The sequence below is a fragment of the Aethalodelphis obliquidens genome, unplaced genomic scaffold (assembly GCF_003676395.1).
Source record: "Aethalodelphis obliquidens isolate GAN/ISIS:26980383/991018 unplaced genomic scaffold, ASM367639v1 scaffold14, whole genome shotgun sequence".
Lineage (NCBI taxonomy): Eukaryota > Metazoa > Chordata > Mammalia > Artiodactyla > Delphinidae > Aethalodelphis > Aethalodelphis obliquidens.
Window position 1 is genome coordinate 34,441,672 of NW_020837958.1, and position 16,123 is coordinate 34,457,794.

At 41.3% G+C, this 16,123-nt stretch overlaps 1 protein-coding gene and 1 non-coding gene across 2 annotated transcripts; both read left to right on the top strand.

Moving 5' to 3' along the window:
- Positions 1–2,582: 2,582 nt before the first annotated feature.
- Positions 2,583–15,348, top strand: EIF4G2 (eukaryotic translation initiation factor 4 gamma 2). The gene is made up of 23 exons (XM_027115675.1): positions 2,583–2,592; positions 2,853–2,998; positions 4,369–4,433; positions 4,774–4,839; positions 5,498–5,638; positions 6,171–6,273; positions 6,988–7,119; positions 7,209–7,275; positions 7,357–7,508; positions 8,220–8,330; positions 8,513–8,596; positions 8,678–8,776; positions 9,047–9,188; positions 9,279–9,439; positions 9,820–9,933; positions 10,537–10,662; positions 10,820–10,924; positions 11,013–11,228; positions 11,314–11,572; positions 11,905–12,109; positions 12,265–12,476; positions 12,564–12,685; positions 14,520–15,348. The coding sequence occupies exons 1-23, from the start codon at positions 2,583–2,585 to the stop codon at positions 14,583–14,585; spliced, it is 2,904 nt and encodes a 967-aa protein (XP_026971476.1). The 3' UTR covers positions 14,586–15,348.
- On the top strand, positions 9,986–10,128 carry LOC113625265 (small nucleolar RNA SNORD97). Its single transcript, XR_003434602.1, has one exon. It is a non-coding gene; the product is annotated as a small nucleolar RNA SNORD97 (small nucleolar RNA).
- Positions 15,349–16,123: the final 775 nt, after the last annotated feature.

Consider the following 16,123-nt stretch of genomic DNA (forward strand, 5'->3'; position numbering starts at 1 on the left):
GAGAAGATATTTGAACTAGCTGGTCTGCTCCTTTTCCTTGTAATAGGAAGATGGTCAGTTAATACTGAGTCTGTTGAATTTGAATAAATAACAACAAAAAAAGAAAAATGGCTATAGAGGCCACACAGGAACATAAATGAGTGAATAAAGTCAGATTTCACTATGGTGGAATGAAGAGAAAACATCTAGATGAGGCAGTCACTACTCAGCTATACTTGAATGTTGCCCTTTTGGAATTTCAGGCCCAGTATTGCCATATTTTAAGATTTTTCATGAAAAGATGGAAATCTAGATTTGTATGTAAAATCTCCTAAAATTTCAATGTCAACTAATTCAAATGTTTAAAACTACGGTATGGCCTAGACTAAATATGGCTGCAAGTTTGTATCTCTGATAAATAGGCTGTTAGAAACTCAGAATTGAAGACAGTAAGAGATCTGGGCTGGAGATGTATGATTGGGGAACCCTTAAGCACAGAGAAGATAATAACCAGCATTTGACATTATTAATTAAATTAATGCAAATATCTATAAGTTAACAAGTCAGTCAGTACTCTAAGAGCTTCACAATCCTTAGAAAACTGACATAAAATGTAAGTGTTAAAATGAGCAGATTGAAGTGGGTGTATTTAAAATTCAATTTTCTATAAACTAAAAGCTAAATTCCAGATGACTTGAATTTTCATACATCCATGATGTGATGGAAATATTTCAAAATGTGAATATCTGCGCCGCCCACTGATTGAAAAGTAATTGAAAGATTGTGTTTTATCCGTATTTCTACTTTATTGCTCTTAGCCCAATTTCTCACATACACTCATACCTGCAAAGCCCATAGCATAGGGGGTTCACAATTAGCAAAAATTATATAAAACCTCTTTTATTTTTAATTATTGAGTTTCAAGTTCCTCAATTAGAAGACCATCCAGGTTTTATGATTCAGTAAATACTCTCTTTGAAGTCTAACCTAGAATAGTTTTTGAACACTATTCTTTCTATCAGATTAATGTATTATCAATCATGAAGAATGTAAGCCAGTTATGTCAAAATATCACATATATATGAAAGCTTCTTTGCAAACTGTAAAGCCCTACAGAAATTATTTTAAAATATTATTCTGCTGTTATTTTTGAAGCTAAAAGGGTCCTGAAATTACAAAGTTGTACTTCTTGTATTTGAAACACAATTTTTGCCTTTCCTAAAAATAGTTTCCTTTTTTTAAAAAATTTTTTTTACATGTAACTAACTCCAAGGGTGAGAATATCTTTTCAGTTGTTAAAGTTCAAGTGAACTTGACTTGATAGCAATAATTTTAGAAAAATATAATAATGAGGGGGAATGATCAGCCTAATACACTGGCAAAGAGCTAAAGATCCTGGAATTGTGTTAGAAACCTTCAGGGCCCACCACACCCTTCAACAATCAGGTGTAAATGTCCTAGGAAAAACTGGCACCTCGGTTGAAAATCGTATTGAGGAGTAGGTACTTTCAACCCCAAAGCTGTTGACATGTCAAACAGGTTTGAATCCTTGGAAATCCTGCCCTTTGTTGGACACTTTCTTTAAACGTCATCCACGTTAAAACACCCCTCCACACACACACAGTTTCTTCCTTTAGATTACACATTATATCAAGAACTATATTCAAGATGAAGATGGAGACATTTCTGTTAAGTATATGGAAATATGACTCCATTTTTGTATAGCTAAAATGTCGCATACGATGGAATACTTCATTTTACTGCAACTCTCCCTTAAAATATTAGCCAAGAAGTATAAATAGTGCAACCTGCCGGCTTTGAAAAGCCTAATCCTATTTGTTAGGATGGACCTTCTGTAAAATGGAAATATACGGCTGTCAGTCTTCAAAGTGCTTAAAAAACAAACAAATCAGGAGCTGGCAATTGAAATCCTCCAGACTCCCGCCCTCCGCAAACACTTCTTCCAAAGAATTCTGGTATATTCTAGGTCTTCCTCCGTGACCGCTGGCAGGACATTCCTTTGGGAAAAGCTGCTTCTTTAGTGAGGTACAAAGACAATAAACCCCTTCCTTTCATCCCTTTCTCATTCACTCAGCAGGGGGTGGAATCAATAGGGAACTGAATGAAGCTCTTTTAACGCTTGGAGATGCATCGTCTTTTCTCCTGAACTCTACTCTCCCGGCTCTACGACCTAAAGGCTGCCGAAGCCGAGCACCTGGAGACCAACGATTCCCGGCGCAGCGCCGCGGGGGCGCCAGGCCTTAGCCCTACAGGCCCGTCCCAGGGAGGCCCAGCCTGCGAGGGGCAATCTCGGCTCCTCGGGGGCGCTAGGAAAAGCAGAGCTCGCACACGCCAAGGACAGGGTCGGGTGGAAGGGCGAGCTTCCTTCCCACATTCCCGGTGAGAAAACGAGGTAGAGGGGCTGGGGGGCTGTATATCTCGAGCATGGGATACAGGCTCCAGGAACAAAGAGACAGGAGGAAGACAAGGCAGCCACACCAACGCAGACTCAAAGGGCTCTAGGACTTTACGCAAATGGGCAGCAACCCGACGGTGCTCAGTTCTCCTTACGCCACTGGCTTGGCCTCAGAGCCTTCGCGAATATGGCTTTGCGCACTGCGGTGGGGCTGCGCCGCAACCGAGCTTGGCCCTGTGGCTCCTCCCCGCCGCCCTGCGCTGATTGGCGGCAGACAGAAGCCGGGTCGCTGATTGGGTGGCAAAGGAGCCATTCGGGGCGGCTCTGGTGGGTTCGGCTGCCCTAGAGTGATAAGTTCGGGTTCAGACACGCCTCAGCGCCAGCAGCGAGTCGGAGCTCTATGGAGGTGGCGGCGAGAATCGGGCGGTGGCTGCAGCAGCGACTGTTTTGAGCTGAGAGTTTCAAGCTAGTCCCGACTCCTTCCTCCCCCTTCCCTCCCCCTTTTTTGTTTTCCGTTCCCCTCCCCCTCCCTTCCCCGCCCGTCCCCGACGACCGGATCCTGAGGAGGCAGCTGCAGTGGCAGCTGCTGAGTTCTCGGTGAAGGTGAGTGGAGCCGCTGCCGCCGGCGCCGCCGCCGAGTGAAGCGCTCTAAGATGGCCGCCGCCCCTGCCCGCTTCTTCTCGAGCGGTACAAAATGGCGGTCGCAGGCGGAACCGGGCGGGGCGACCCCTTTCTAGTGTTTCCTCCGCGCTTCGGGCACCTGAAAATTCTTCCCCTTTGTTCTCCCTTCCCGTTGCTGACGGAGTAGAAGGAACTTGGCGGCCCCCGGACGTCTTTGTGGTTGTCGGTGGCCGTCCCCCGCGGAGCCGGAGCCCGGGCGCGGGTGTGCTCCGACGGGGAGAGCGTGGCGGGGCGGTGCGAGCTGGGGGGAGGGACGCGGGCCGGCGGGGAGGGCCCGGCCGTTGGCGCGGGACCAGCCGAGGCGGAGGAGTCCCGGAGCCCGGCCTCCCGGCGGGGAGGAGGTGTATGAGGCCCGGGGCCGGCGGGGAGCGGCCGGGCTGCCCTTGGTGGAGAAGCGAAGGGCCTGCCTGGCGAGCCCTGCCTGCGACGGGAGAGGGGAGGGAAGCGAGGGTTTTTGAGTTTTTGTCGGGTGGGGAGGGAGCAGCGAGGCGGCTGTCAGTTCCTCGGGGATTTATGGGTGGGAGGGGGCCGCTGGAGGCGGCGGGTGGGAAGGCGGCCGCCTTCCTGCCTGAGAACAAAGAGCCGAGCCGCGGGGGCGGCCTCCACTCCTCCCCGAGGCTTGCCCACGGCGGCTTCGCGAGAGGCTGTCGGAAGCACTTCCCTAACTCGGGCCTGGGTGGGAGGAATCCACTGCTCTTTTGTTCCCAGGAAAGGAAAAAATGGGGCGGAGGTTCCTGCTGCCATGTTGTGGTCCCGGTCTTCTGACGGGCCCTGTGCGCCCAGTTAAGAGTGAACAGTGGGGAAAGCCGTCTTCAGTTACCCCTTAGTGTAGTGTATTTCGTTGTTGAGGCAGTGAAAACTTAAAACTGTTTTCCCAGGACGTGCCCGTCTTGTTAAGAGTTAGATTGTCTATTACTGATTTCAGTGCCTAGCTGTAAAGGAGGTAGAATGTGGCTTTCTTAAGGATTGGTTCTTAGCATTTGAGAGGTTCTTACATTTCTATGTAGGCACTTCTTTGCGTTCTTGAACACGAGAATTTCCAGGTGGTAAACAAAATAAAATTTTATTGTCCATTTGTGTTTCGAGTACATTCTATTTTAGTCTTATGAGATCTGCAATGCAGTGTAAGGTCAATCAGCTGCAGTGTCAGGCTCTGAAATAAATTGTAATTGAAGCGGGTTTACAGATTTGTATGATAGTGTCTAATTTTGGTACTCTTTCTCATTCTAGGTTTTTCATTTCTCCCATCCCCTTCCCTCCCCACCCCATCCATTAATATTATTCTTTTGAAGATTCTTCGTTGTCAAGCCGCCAAAGTGGAGAGTGCGATTGCAGAAGGGGGTGCTTCTCGTTTCAGGTATGTGTAGATTTATTTTGGCAATTATTGTGACAAGACTAATCACAAAACCAAAGGAATAACCACACCAAGTAATTCTGATTTAATTGTGCTGCAGGTTTAATTTATAATGTGCAGTGTACATTTTTTTTAAAGTCCTAAAATTGTCATTGTTTTCTGTTTACTATCTGAAGAATAAATGTAATTAATTACTTGGGTTTCCATTGGGCCTAAGTTCAGTCTTCATCTGTGGTGTCATTACTGAAATGCAGAACAATTAAAGAGATCCTTTATCTTTTTTGAGTGAAATATACTTGGGGTATACTTTTTTTTTTTTAAAAAAAGTTTTTCTGTTAAATAGTGCTTCTTCGGGCGGAGGAGGAAGTAGGGGTGCACCTCAGCACTATCCCAAGACTGCTGGCAACAGGTATAGTAAACATGTGAAAAGAATGACTTCTGTAAATAACAGATTTAGGTTAATGATGTTTCTAATGCATTACAGCATAGTTAATAAGGCATCAGGAATTCTATCTTAACGGGTATGATTTCTGTTACATGTCCTAAATTTAGAATATCAGTTCTTAATTATTTCTTAGCCAAACCATCTAATATGAGTTGACATTCTCAACTGCTATTTTATCCTGTTACACTTTGGATTACTTTCACTGATGTTGTTTCTGAAGCCAGCCATTATTGTCCATTACTAAATTGTGGTAGTAAATCTGTATGCGTATAACATGGTCATGAAACATTAGAAGATGTTGGTTCTTGTGGTGTGGCTCCTGGACCAGCAACACTGGCATCACCTGGGAGCTTAGAAATGCAAATTATCGGGCCTTACCCCAGACCCACTAAAGCAGAAACTGGGGTGGGCCTAGGAATCGTTTAACAAGCCCTTCAGGTGATTCTGATATGCAATATTGTTTGAGAACCACTGATTGTGAGTTGCTTAGTTGTAAGGGAAGTTGAGAAAAACCTAAACTTTTTTCTGTTCAGAAGGATTTCTGATCTGTATGACATTTGATATGTGAGTGGATGCTATGTTTCAAGTTGTCTTAATCTTTATTTTCCTAATTTTTTACTAGCGAGTTCCTGGGGAAAACCCCAGGGCAAAACGCTCAGAAATGGATTCCTGCACGAAGCACTAGACGAGATGACAACTCCGCAGCAAACAACTCCGCAAATGAAAAAGAACGACATGATGCAATCTTCAGGAAAGTAAGAGGGTAAGTTTATTGGGGCTGTTTTGTCCTTTAAATAAAAGGAGGGAAGAAATGGATTAACTGTGTTTCTTTTGTGTGTATGCTATATTACTTAGAAGGCAATGTTCATGCCCTAAGTCTATTTTAATGAATGCCAGTGTTGACAGTTTTAAGCTGAAAATTGACACATCAGTGTTTTGGGGCTCAGTTAGTTGCTTTCAGTCATTGGGTTAAAATGCACAAGCCCAATGTGCTGACATTTCCTATGCCTGCTGTGTACCTAGTGATGCACAGAACATAACGGTTTTAGCTCCTGGATCTAGCCTTGGTTTTGAGGATGAGTTTCTTGTCCAACAGCCGGGGACCCTCCAATTAGGTAGATATATTTTAAATAACAGGTTTATTTCAATTTTGGTTAGATGGGTTAAGAAGAACATGTCTTGATATTAAAGGGGAAAGTGATGGGGAAAAAAATGAACATAATTTAAAGGCGATTTTTCAACTAAATAATTCCTTGTGTGTTGGCTGATACCTAGTCTGAATCCTCTTTTCCTAGCATACTAAATAAGCTTACTCCTGAGAAGTTTGACAAGCTATGCCTTGAGCTCCTCAATGTGGGTGTAGAGTCTAAACTCATCCTTAAAGGGGTCATACTGCTGGTAAGTTAAATAAGTTGGCTTAATAACCGAAAGGGAGAGGAAAAGATTTAGCCCAGGTTGGGGTGTGTGTGTGTGTGTTGTTGTTTTTTACATTTGCATTATTGCTTAAAACTGAGGTGTGAGTTACACATTAGATGTATGTATCTCTGCACACTGGTGGGTTTTTTTTTTTTTTTAAGAAAAGCACTAACTTTTAATGGTATCAGACTTAAGAGGTCATTTTAAATTGTATGTGTTGTGTTGCAGGGTTAATTGGGTTATTAGGCTATTAAGGGGGTTTTTGCTTTGTTTTTCCTTATGTGAAAAATGCCATATTTTGGTTTTGGAAATGAGTTTTATGATAGTTGATGTGATTCTAGCATCTGTTTATAGTTTTTCCAAGATAATTTCAACTCCTGAGGGGGGAGGGTTTTGCTAATATGAGATCTGTGTAATTAGACTTCTTTGGTACACTGCAATAGCTTACAAAATGTAAGTGCTTATATTTTCTAGGCTGTGTGCTAAAGCACTTTACATGCCTCACCTGATTTAGTGTACACAATAAGCCTTACACAAGAGAGATGTTCTTATTCCCAGGTTACGGATGAGGCATAGAGAATTTGTCAGAAATTTGTGAGATTCAAGATCCTTAAGACTACAAGGAAGTATTAAGTTATAAAGAAAGGTTTTTTTCAAAAGTTGTCATATTTAGTTTTAAAAAGTCATTTATTTTAGATTGTGGACAAAGCCCTAGAAGAGCCAAAGTATAGCTCACTGTATGCTCAGCTATGTCTGCGATTGGCAGAAGATGCACCAAACTTTGATGGCCCAGCAGCAGAGGGTCAGCCAGGACAGAAGCAAAGCACAGTAAGTGGTAGTGTTTGCTTGCTTATTTAAAGTTGATCTGAAAGGTTTCATTAGCAAGCCCTGACAAAAGCGTCTTTTGTTTCCAATAGACATTCAGACGCCTCCTAATTTCCAAATTACAAGATGAATTTGAAAACCGAACCAGAAATGTTGATGGTGAGAATTTGTTTGGTACTATGTAGTACTGTATATGTTCAATTTAATTCTGAATGTTGACTTTATTCTTTCTTATTTCAGTCTATGATAAGCGTGAAAATCCCCTCCTCCCCGAGGAGGAGGAACAGAGAGCCATTGCTAAGATCAAGATGTTGGGGAACATCAAATTCATTGGAGAACTTGGAAAGCTTGATCTTATTCATGAATCTATCCTTCATAAGTGCATCAAAACAGTAAGTATGAGTGGGAATGTAAGCTTATATTAATCACTGGGTACATCGTTATTTGGGGGAAATGGGTCAATTATAATTTATAACTTTGCCATTTGAGAGTATTGGTAGGCTAAATATTTTAGATTGCCAGCAAAATTGTTATTTAAATGTTGTAAATATGCAGTATGTTTTGCGAGGTAGGGGTAGAACTGATTGCCTACCTATGTGTAAGTTGCTCAGTTTGGAGGGATGTTTTCAACAGAAACCAGATAAAGAGTTCTATACTAGACACCGTAGGAGCTATGAGTCAATGCAAACTTAAGGGAAAGTGCTACATCTAAACCAAGAAGGATTTTTTTTTTTTTTTAATTATTTTATTTATTTATTTTGGCTGTGTCGGGTCTTTGTTGCTGTGTGCGGCTTTCTCTAGTTGGGGTGAGCAGGGGCTACTCTTCATCGAGGTGTGCAGGCTTTTCATTGCGGTGGCTCCTCTTGTGGCAGACCACACGCTCTAGGCACTTGGGCTTCAGTAGTTGTGGCTTTAGGGTTCTAGAGCGCAAGCTCGGTAGTTGTGGCGCACGGGCTTAGTTGCTCCGCGGCATGTGGGATCTTCCCAGACCAGGGCTCGAACCCTTGTCCCCTGCATTGGCAGGCGGATTCTTAACCACTACGCCACCAGGGAAGCCCCCCAAGAAGGATTTATAAACATGTGACATTTGTTTCTTTTGGTAGCTTTTGGAAAAAAAGAAGAGAGTCCAACTCAAAGATATGGGAGAGGATTTGGAGTGCCTCTGTCAGATAATGAGGACAGTGGGACCTAGGTTAGACCATGAACGAGCCAAGGTATGTGTGTTGCTGACAGAAACAGTGTAAGCTTGTCTTGATATTATTCAAATCAAACCTATTTTTGTGATATAGAGGATAGCTATTAGTCATTAACCTTGATAATACTTAGAAGCCTTAAATAGTATACATTTGCCTTTAGCGTTTTCTTCTAAAAGTGGTTTTTTTCTTTTTTCTTTCAGTCCTTAATGGATCAGTACTTTGCCCGAATGTGCTCCTTGATGTTAAGTAAGGAATTGCCGGCGAGGATTCGTTTCCTGCTGCAGGTAAAACTGGTTTCTTTAGGTATGCTGACTTTCTGTTTAGGAATATTAAAATAATACTTAATAAAACTCTTTATATTAAAGGATACCGTAGAGTTGAGAGAACACCATTGGGTTCCTCGCAAGGCTTTTCTTGACAATGGACCAAAGACGATCAATCAAATCCGTCAAGATGCGGTAAAAGTAAGTTTTGCTTTGTTTTTAATCAAGTGGGTTTTAAGTTTATAATAGCACTAAGACGACCTTAAACTTTTTGAGACTGTCTCATCTTACCAGTAGAGCTTAATGTTTATGGTGTCTTGTATGCCCTTTTGAGAGAAGTTGTTTATAGAAATTATATAAATAGCACTCTTTATAGTCCAGGGAAGTATTTCTCGTTTTCCCAATAGAAGAAGTTTAGTTTTATGTAAAACAGTGTTCAGAAATAAGTGTTTATTCACTTTATTTCTGAAGGATCTAGGAGTGTTTATTCCTGCTCCTATGGCTCAAGGGATGAGAAGTGACTTCTTTCTGGAGGGACCGTTCATGCCACCCAGGATGAAAATGGATAGGGACCCACTTGGAGGACTTGCTGATATGTTTGGACAAATGCCAGGTGATTTTGAACAAAATAGTGGTTTGGTTACATTAAAAACTGAGTTTTAACATTTTAATAGTAAAGAGTTCTTCATGTCTGTATTTTAAGGTAGCGGAATTGGTACTGGTCCAGGAGTTATCCAGGATCGATTTTCACCCACCATGGGGCGTCATCGTTCAAATCAACTCTTCAATGGCCATGGGGGACACATCATGCCTCCCACACAATCGCAGTTTGGGGAGATGGGAGGCAAGTTTATGAAAAGCCAGGTAAGAAAACATTTAAGGATGTTTAGGCAACAGGTATTAAATCTTGGAATGTATATGAATAGATCTGCTTTTTTAAAAGGACAGATATTTCAGGTCTAGGAAACCGAAAAACAATGTGTTTTTCTAAACCAAATTTATATGTGTGACAGTTATTTCAAACTGGGTAAAATGCTTATCCTTGAGATTAGTAAAGTATTAGTAAAGTCACATCGCTTTATGTAAGTTAGGTTAGATATTTATTCTTCCTGTTTCACCTTTTACTTTCTCTGGGCAAATTCAGTTAAGCTTTTCTATGGCTTGGCCTCATCCCTTTGGTACTTGATTACCATAATTTGTGGACCCCTTTTTATCTAGACTCTCTTTCTCTCTTTCTGAAATAGGGGCTAAGCCAGCTCTACCATAACCAGAGTCAGGGACTCTTATCCCAGCTGCAAGGACAGTCGAAGGATATGCCACCTCGGTTTTCTAAGAAAGGACAGCTTAATGCAGATGAGGTACACTTGCCTATGTTACTTATATACCATAGTTTGTCGATTCAGAAATCTATTGCCCGATGATTATAAAAAGACGCGTTATTAAGAGGACTTAATGCTGGAATTCTTTACCTTCTTTCTCTCTTTTCTGTACTATTTTTTCTTTCTTTGGATGTCCAGCATCCTATGAGTGAAGATTATGAGATATGAGGGCAAATGTCTTAAAAGTCTTCAGTTAGAGCAAGGAAAATGGTTGATGAGATTTTTATTGTGACTTCCCTGCAAATAGAATGACTTAGAATAAAGTAAAATGTTTTCTAAACTTTTAATTAAATTTTCTGGGTTTTAATATTTTAGTGATGCTAATCCTTGGAGAATTCTGGTATAAGATTTATAACAGTATTTTATTTTCGTGTGCATCAGATCTTTAGTTTTCTTGCCAGAAATTAAACCTAATAACATGGAGTAACCTGTTTAGTTATTTAAGATACTTAAATTTCTGCCATAGATTCTATCATGCTTGTGTATGCTGAATTAACTTTAGGATGTTGGAGTGTTGCATTCAATATGTTAGCTAACTGCTTGTTAACTTGGATATCTGTTCTGATTTGTTTGCAATTCTAGATTAGCCTGAGGCCTGCTCAGTCTTTCCTAATGAATAAAAATCAAGTGCCAAAGCTTCAGCCCCAGATAACTATGATTCCTCCCAGTGCACAACCACCGCGCACTCAAACACCACCTCTGGGACAGGTATGCACTGTAGCATGACAGTGTTTTCTGTCATTCCAGTACTTTCTGAAGATGTCTGAAGGCTGCTTTTTAATGTCTTCTCTCTTAACTTCATAAGCTTCTTTTTAGTAATAAAAAAATATTAAACATTCATATCTACCATTTTGCTGTTTTTTAGACACCTCAGCTTGGTCTCAAAACTAATCCACCACTTATTCAGGAAAAGCCTGCCAAGACCAGTAAAAAGCCACCACCGTCAAAGGAAGAACTGCTTAAATTGACCGTAAGTCTCAAATAATCCCATAGTCTGGTTCATGGAGTGTATTTGAGATAGGAAAACTCTAAAGATATTTGGACTTTGTTCTTTTCAGGAAACTGTTGTAACCGAATATCTGAATAGTGGAAATGCAAACGAAGCTGTCAATGGTGTAAGAGAGATGAGGGCTCCTAAACACTTTCTCCCCGAGATGTTAAGCAAAGTAATCATCCTGTCACTAGACAGAAGTGATGAAGATAAAGAAAAAGCAAGTTCTTTGATCAGTTTACTCAAACAGGAGGGGATAGCCACAAGTGACAACTTCATGCAGGTAGAATACTTTCCGGATTCCATAAGAACTCTTGCCTTTCAAATTTGGAAACTAATAAAACTGACTGTTATATATTCCTTCTAAGGCTTTCCTGAATGTATTGGACCAGTGCCCCAAACTGGAGGTTGACATCCCCTTGGTGAAATCATATTTAGCACAGTTTGCAGCTCGTGCTATTATTTCGGAGCTGGTGAGCATTTCAGAACTAGCTCAACCACTGGAAAGTGGCACCCATTTTCCTCTCTTCTTACTTTGTCTTCAGCAATTAGCTAAATTACAAGATCGAGAATGGTTAACAGAGCTTTTCCAACAAAGCAAGGTCAATATGCAGAAAATGCTCCCAGGTAAGAGAATGCTGGGGATTTTTTTTGTTTATTTTTAATACTAAATCTGGGGATTCCTTAGTACCCTGAGTGAATTTATATAGGTCAGTGTGATTATCCTGTCCAGATAACAGTAAGCATTCCCACAGACAGACTTCGTCTTTATAAAAAGAAGAGGTTATTACGATTTAACTATTTTCATTTGGTCCAAATACTGGGTTTCCTTTGCTAGATTAGTTCCTTATTATTTTACATGAATCTTGTGCATTTGGAAAATCATTTGTAGAGCAGTTTTCTAGACCAACATAGGTAAAATGAACTACCTGATGATGGGAATGGCTTTGTCTCTTCAGAAATTGATCAGAATAAGGACCGCATGTTGGAGATCTTGGAAGGAAAGGGACTGAGTTTCTTATTCCCACTCCTCAAATTGGAGAAGGAACTGTTAAAGCAAATAAAGTTGGATCCATCTCCTCAAACCATATATAAGTGGATTAAAGATAACATCTCTCCCAAACTTCATGTAGATAAAGGATTTGTGAACATCTTAATGACTAGGTAAGATAACAGAGTTGTGGTTTTCTACATTTAGTAGAGAGTAAACCTGTGTTTTGTTTCCTAGAAAAAAGTCTACAAGGCAAGGGACTAAGAATTGTCTGTTTCTTGAGCTAGAAAATCACTTTGAGGTTCTAACAAGACCTCTTTCTGTGCAGCTTCTTACAGTACATTTCTAGTGAAGTAAACCCACCCAGTGATGAAACAGATTCTTCCTCTGCTCCTTCCAAAGAACAGTTAGAGCAGGAAAAACAACTGCTTCTTTCCTTCAAGCCAGTAATGCAGAAATTCCTTCATGATCACGTTGATCTACAAGTCAGTGCCCTCTATGCTCTTCAGGTGCACTGCTACAATAGCAACTTCCCGAAAGGTGAGAGGACCAACATCAGAAGAATGATGAGTGAGGGGCAATTCTTAAACAGCACACTAAATAATGGGGTTACATTTTGTCTTTTAGGCATGTTACTCCGCTTTTTTGTTCACTTCTATGACATGGAGATTATTGAAGAAGAAGCTTTCTTGGCTTGGAAAGAAGACATAACCCAAGAGTTTCCAGGGAAAGGCAAGGCTTTGTTCCAGGTAAATCTTGAGAGAAATTTGGTTTGCTTTTTCCAGTTGGTATTGTTTTATAATAAGCCTTTTAAAATTGAAATACAAGCAAAATAGTCCTGGTAATTTGTACATACATGTGATTCTTCACTATTAAAAGCTGTGGTAAGGCTTCCCTGGTGGCGCAGTGGTTGAGAGTCTGCCTGCTGATGCAGGGGACACGGGTTTGTGCCCTGGTCCGGGAGGATCCCACATGCCGCGCAGCGGCTGGGCCCGTGAGCCATGGCCACTGGGCCTGCGCGTCCGGAGCCTGTGCTCCGCAACGGGAGAGACCACAACAGTGAGAGGCCCGCGTACCGCAAAGAAAAAAAAAAAAAAAGCTGTGGTAAAGCAGGCAGTAAGCAAAATGAAGTAAAGCTATGAAATAAAAGGCTTCAATCTTAGTAGTGTCTAAGTTGTTAGATTAGAGGTGGCTAACATTTTTTAGAAGTAAAGCTACTTATAAAGATAGGGTGATGGTACACGATTGGATTGAGACTTTTTTTTTTTTTTTTTGGCGGTACGCAGGCCTCTCACTGTTGTGGCCTCTCCCGTTGCGGAGCAAAGGCTCCGGACGTGCAGGCTCAGCGGCCATGGCTCACAGGCCCAGCTGCTCTGCGGCATGTGGGATCTTCCCGGACCAGGGAATGAACCCGTGTCCCCTGCATCAGCAGGCGGACTCTCAACCACTGTGCCACCAGGGAAGCCCCTGAGACATTTTTTTAACTGTCAGTAAACATGAGATTGTTTCTGATGTCTCATACCATGATTTTTTATCTTAGTGGAGTAGAATTCTAGCCATGGGGAAGAACTTGTATGTCAGGGGATTCCACAGCATACGTTAATCATCTGGAAAGTAATTTAAAAGGAAGTTCCAGGTCTGATCCTAGACATTCTGATTTAGTAGGCTTGTGTGTGTTACACAACCCAGGTGATTCTCATACTATTTTTCTAGGGGCCAGGCTTTGAGAAATGCTGGTCTATGGTATCTTTATTCCTAAGGTTCAGGAACTAGTTTCATGAGGATTATCCTCACAGCATTTGTCCGAAGTCTTGTCCTTGGGGAATCTGATCCTACAGGTCCGGGGTGGGGCTGGAGATCTACTGCTCAGAATCTTCTTTGTTGTCCCGTGTGCCTTTCCACCCCCGCCACACACACACCGCATTGCTTATGTATTTAAGTTTGGGAGGAGCCACTGTCCCATATTAAAACAGTCCTGAAGTGTAATGGGAGTGGTGTCAAAGACACCCAAGTTGACGGTTCCTAAGCAGCTTGTAATCCCAAATCCAAATAATAAGCCATTTTTTAAAAACATCTTTATTGGAATATAGTTGCTTTACAGTGTTGTGTTAGTTTCTGCTGTATAACAAAGTGAATTAGCTATATGTATACGTATATCCCCATATCCCCACCCTCTTGTGTCTCCCTCCCACCCTCCTTATCCCACCCCCCTAGGTGGACACAAAGCACCAAGCCAATCTCCCTGTGCTATGCGGCTCCTTCCCACTAGCTAGCTATTTTACGTTTGGTAGTGTATATACGTCAGTTCTACTCTCTCACTTCATCCCAGCTTACCCTTCCCCCTCTCTGTGTCCTCAAGTCCATTCTCTACGTCTGGGTCTTTATTCCTGTCCTTAAGCCATTCTTTAAAATAACTTACAGCTAATACACAAATGTAGGTTCTGAAGACTGTTTGCAATTACAAAATGTGTGGTACTGTCTAAAACTTTTGTCCTTAGGTAGGTTGTTTGTTCGATCTGGAATAAAAAATTCTGCTATTCTGTCTGTAAGTACTACTTATTTCATTAAATTACAAATTTACAGGTGAATCAGTGGCTAACCTGGCTAGAAACTGCTGAAGAAGAAGAATCAGAGGAAGAAGCTGACTAAAAGAACCAGCCAAAGCCTTAAATTGTGCAAAACATACTGTTGCTATGATGTAACTGCATTTGACCTAACCACTGCGAAAATTCATTCCGCTGTAATGTTTTCACAATATTTAAAGCAGAAGCACGTCAGTTAGGATTTCCTTCTGCATAAGGTTTTTTTGTAGTGTAATGTCTTAATCATAGTCTACCATCAAATATTTTAGGAGTATCTTTAATGTTTAGATAGTATATTAGCAGCATGCAATAATTACATCATAAGTTCTCAAGCAGAGGCAGTCTATTGCAAGGACCTTCTTTGCTGCCAGTTATCATAGGCTGTTTTAAGTTAGAAAACTGAATAGCAACACTGAATACTGTAGAAATGCACTTTGCTCAGTAATACTTGAGTTGTTGCAATATTTGATTATCCATTTGGTTGTTACAGAAAAATTCTTAACTGTAATTGATGGTTGTTGCCGTAATAGTATATTGCCTGTATTTCTACCTCTAGTAATGGGCTTTATGTGCTAGATTTTAATATCCTTGAGCCTGGGCAAGTGCACAAGTCTTTTTAAAAGAAACATGGTTTACTTGCACAAAACTGATCAGTTTTGAGAGATCGTAAATGCCCTTGAAGTGGTCTTTGTGGGTGTGAAACAAATGGTGAGAATTTGAATTGGTCCCTCTTATTATAGTATTGAAATTAAGTCTACTTAATTTATCAAGTCATGTTCATGCCCTGATTTTATATACTTGTATCTATCAATAAACATTGTGATACTTGATATAGTTGTGTGACTTTAAGTAGCACCTACAAATTTATGAAGAACTGATAGGTTTTGTTTTGAGATAGGTCTGTCTTAGGAACTTCTAATTCATAATCAGAAATTCACAATTTTCTGATTAGACAGAAAATTCAAGGTGGTTATTCCTCTTTAGGTCATGTTACTGGAAGTAACCAATATACGATTCCTGTAATCAAGGGCAGTGCTGAGAATCACAAGTCTTATGACTTCAAAGGGGCATTGCTAATGCATAACGACAAACTTGGTGACATTTATCTTTTCGTCACCATACTGAACTATGTGGTGAACTGAGAGGTTCATCACCCTCATGGTCAAGACAAGTGTAACAATCCTATCATCATTCTCAGTAATTGTAATTGTTCCTGTTTCAAGGAAGGTTCCCCCTTGAAACCCCAGAGTAGCCCAGTAAAACTGGCTCCTTAATCCAACTGAAGCCCTGCATGGAGGTTTAAAATATATTTTCAGAAACCACTTAATAAGCATTTGCTCAAATTGCCCTTGTTAACCAGCCCTAGGAATGTGACAGTCCTAGGCAGGCTTTGGCTTGGGTAGGGGCTCTTGAAAGTGTTGCTGGAGTCCTGGTTGCTCGTCTTAGCTTCTAAGAGCAACCTGTACTTGGTTTGGGGGGAGCCTCTAGGCAGACAGTAATACACCATACTGCTAAATCTGATTGATAGAACCTTTGTCTTCAGTGTTGCACCTGCTTATTCTCTGAGAGGGGTGGTAGGTAAAACCAGTATTTGTGTCCTCTTGG

Bases quoted from the DNA above. Each gene is read 5' to 3' on its own strand.
- EIF4G2 (XM_027115675.1), top strand. The intron at 9,440-9,819 runs GTAAGAAAACAT...TTTCTGAAATAG, and splicing joins GCAAGTTTATGAAAAGCCAG to GGGCTAAGCCAGCTCTACCA. The intron at 9,934-10,536 runs GTACACTTGCCT...TTGCAATTCTAG, and splicing joins GACAGCTTAATGCAGATGAG to ATTAGCCTGAGGCCTGCTCA.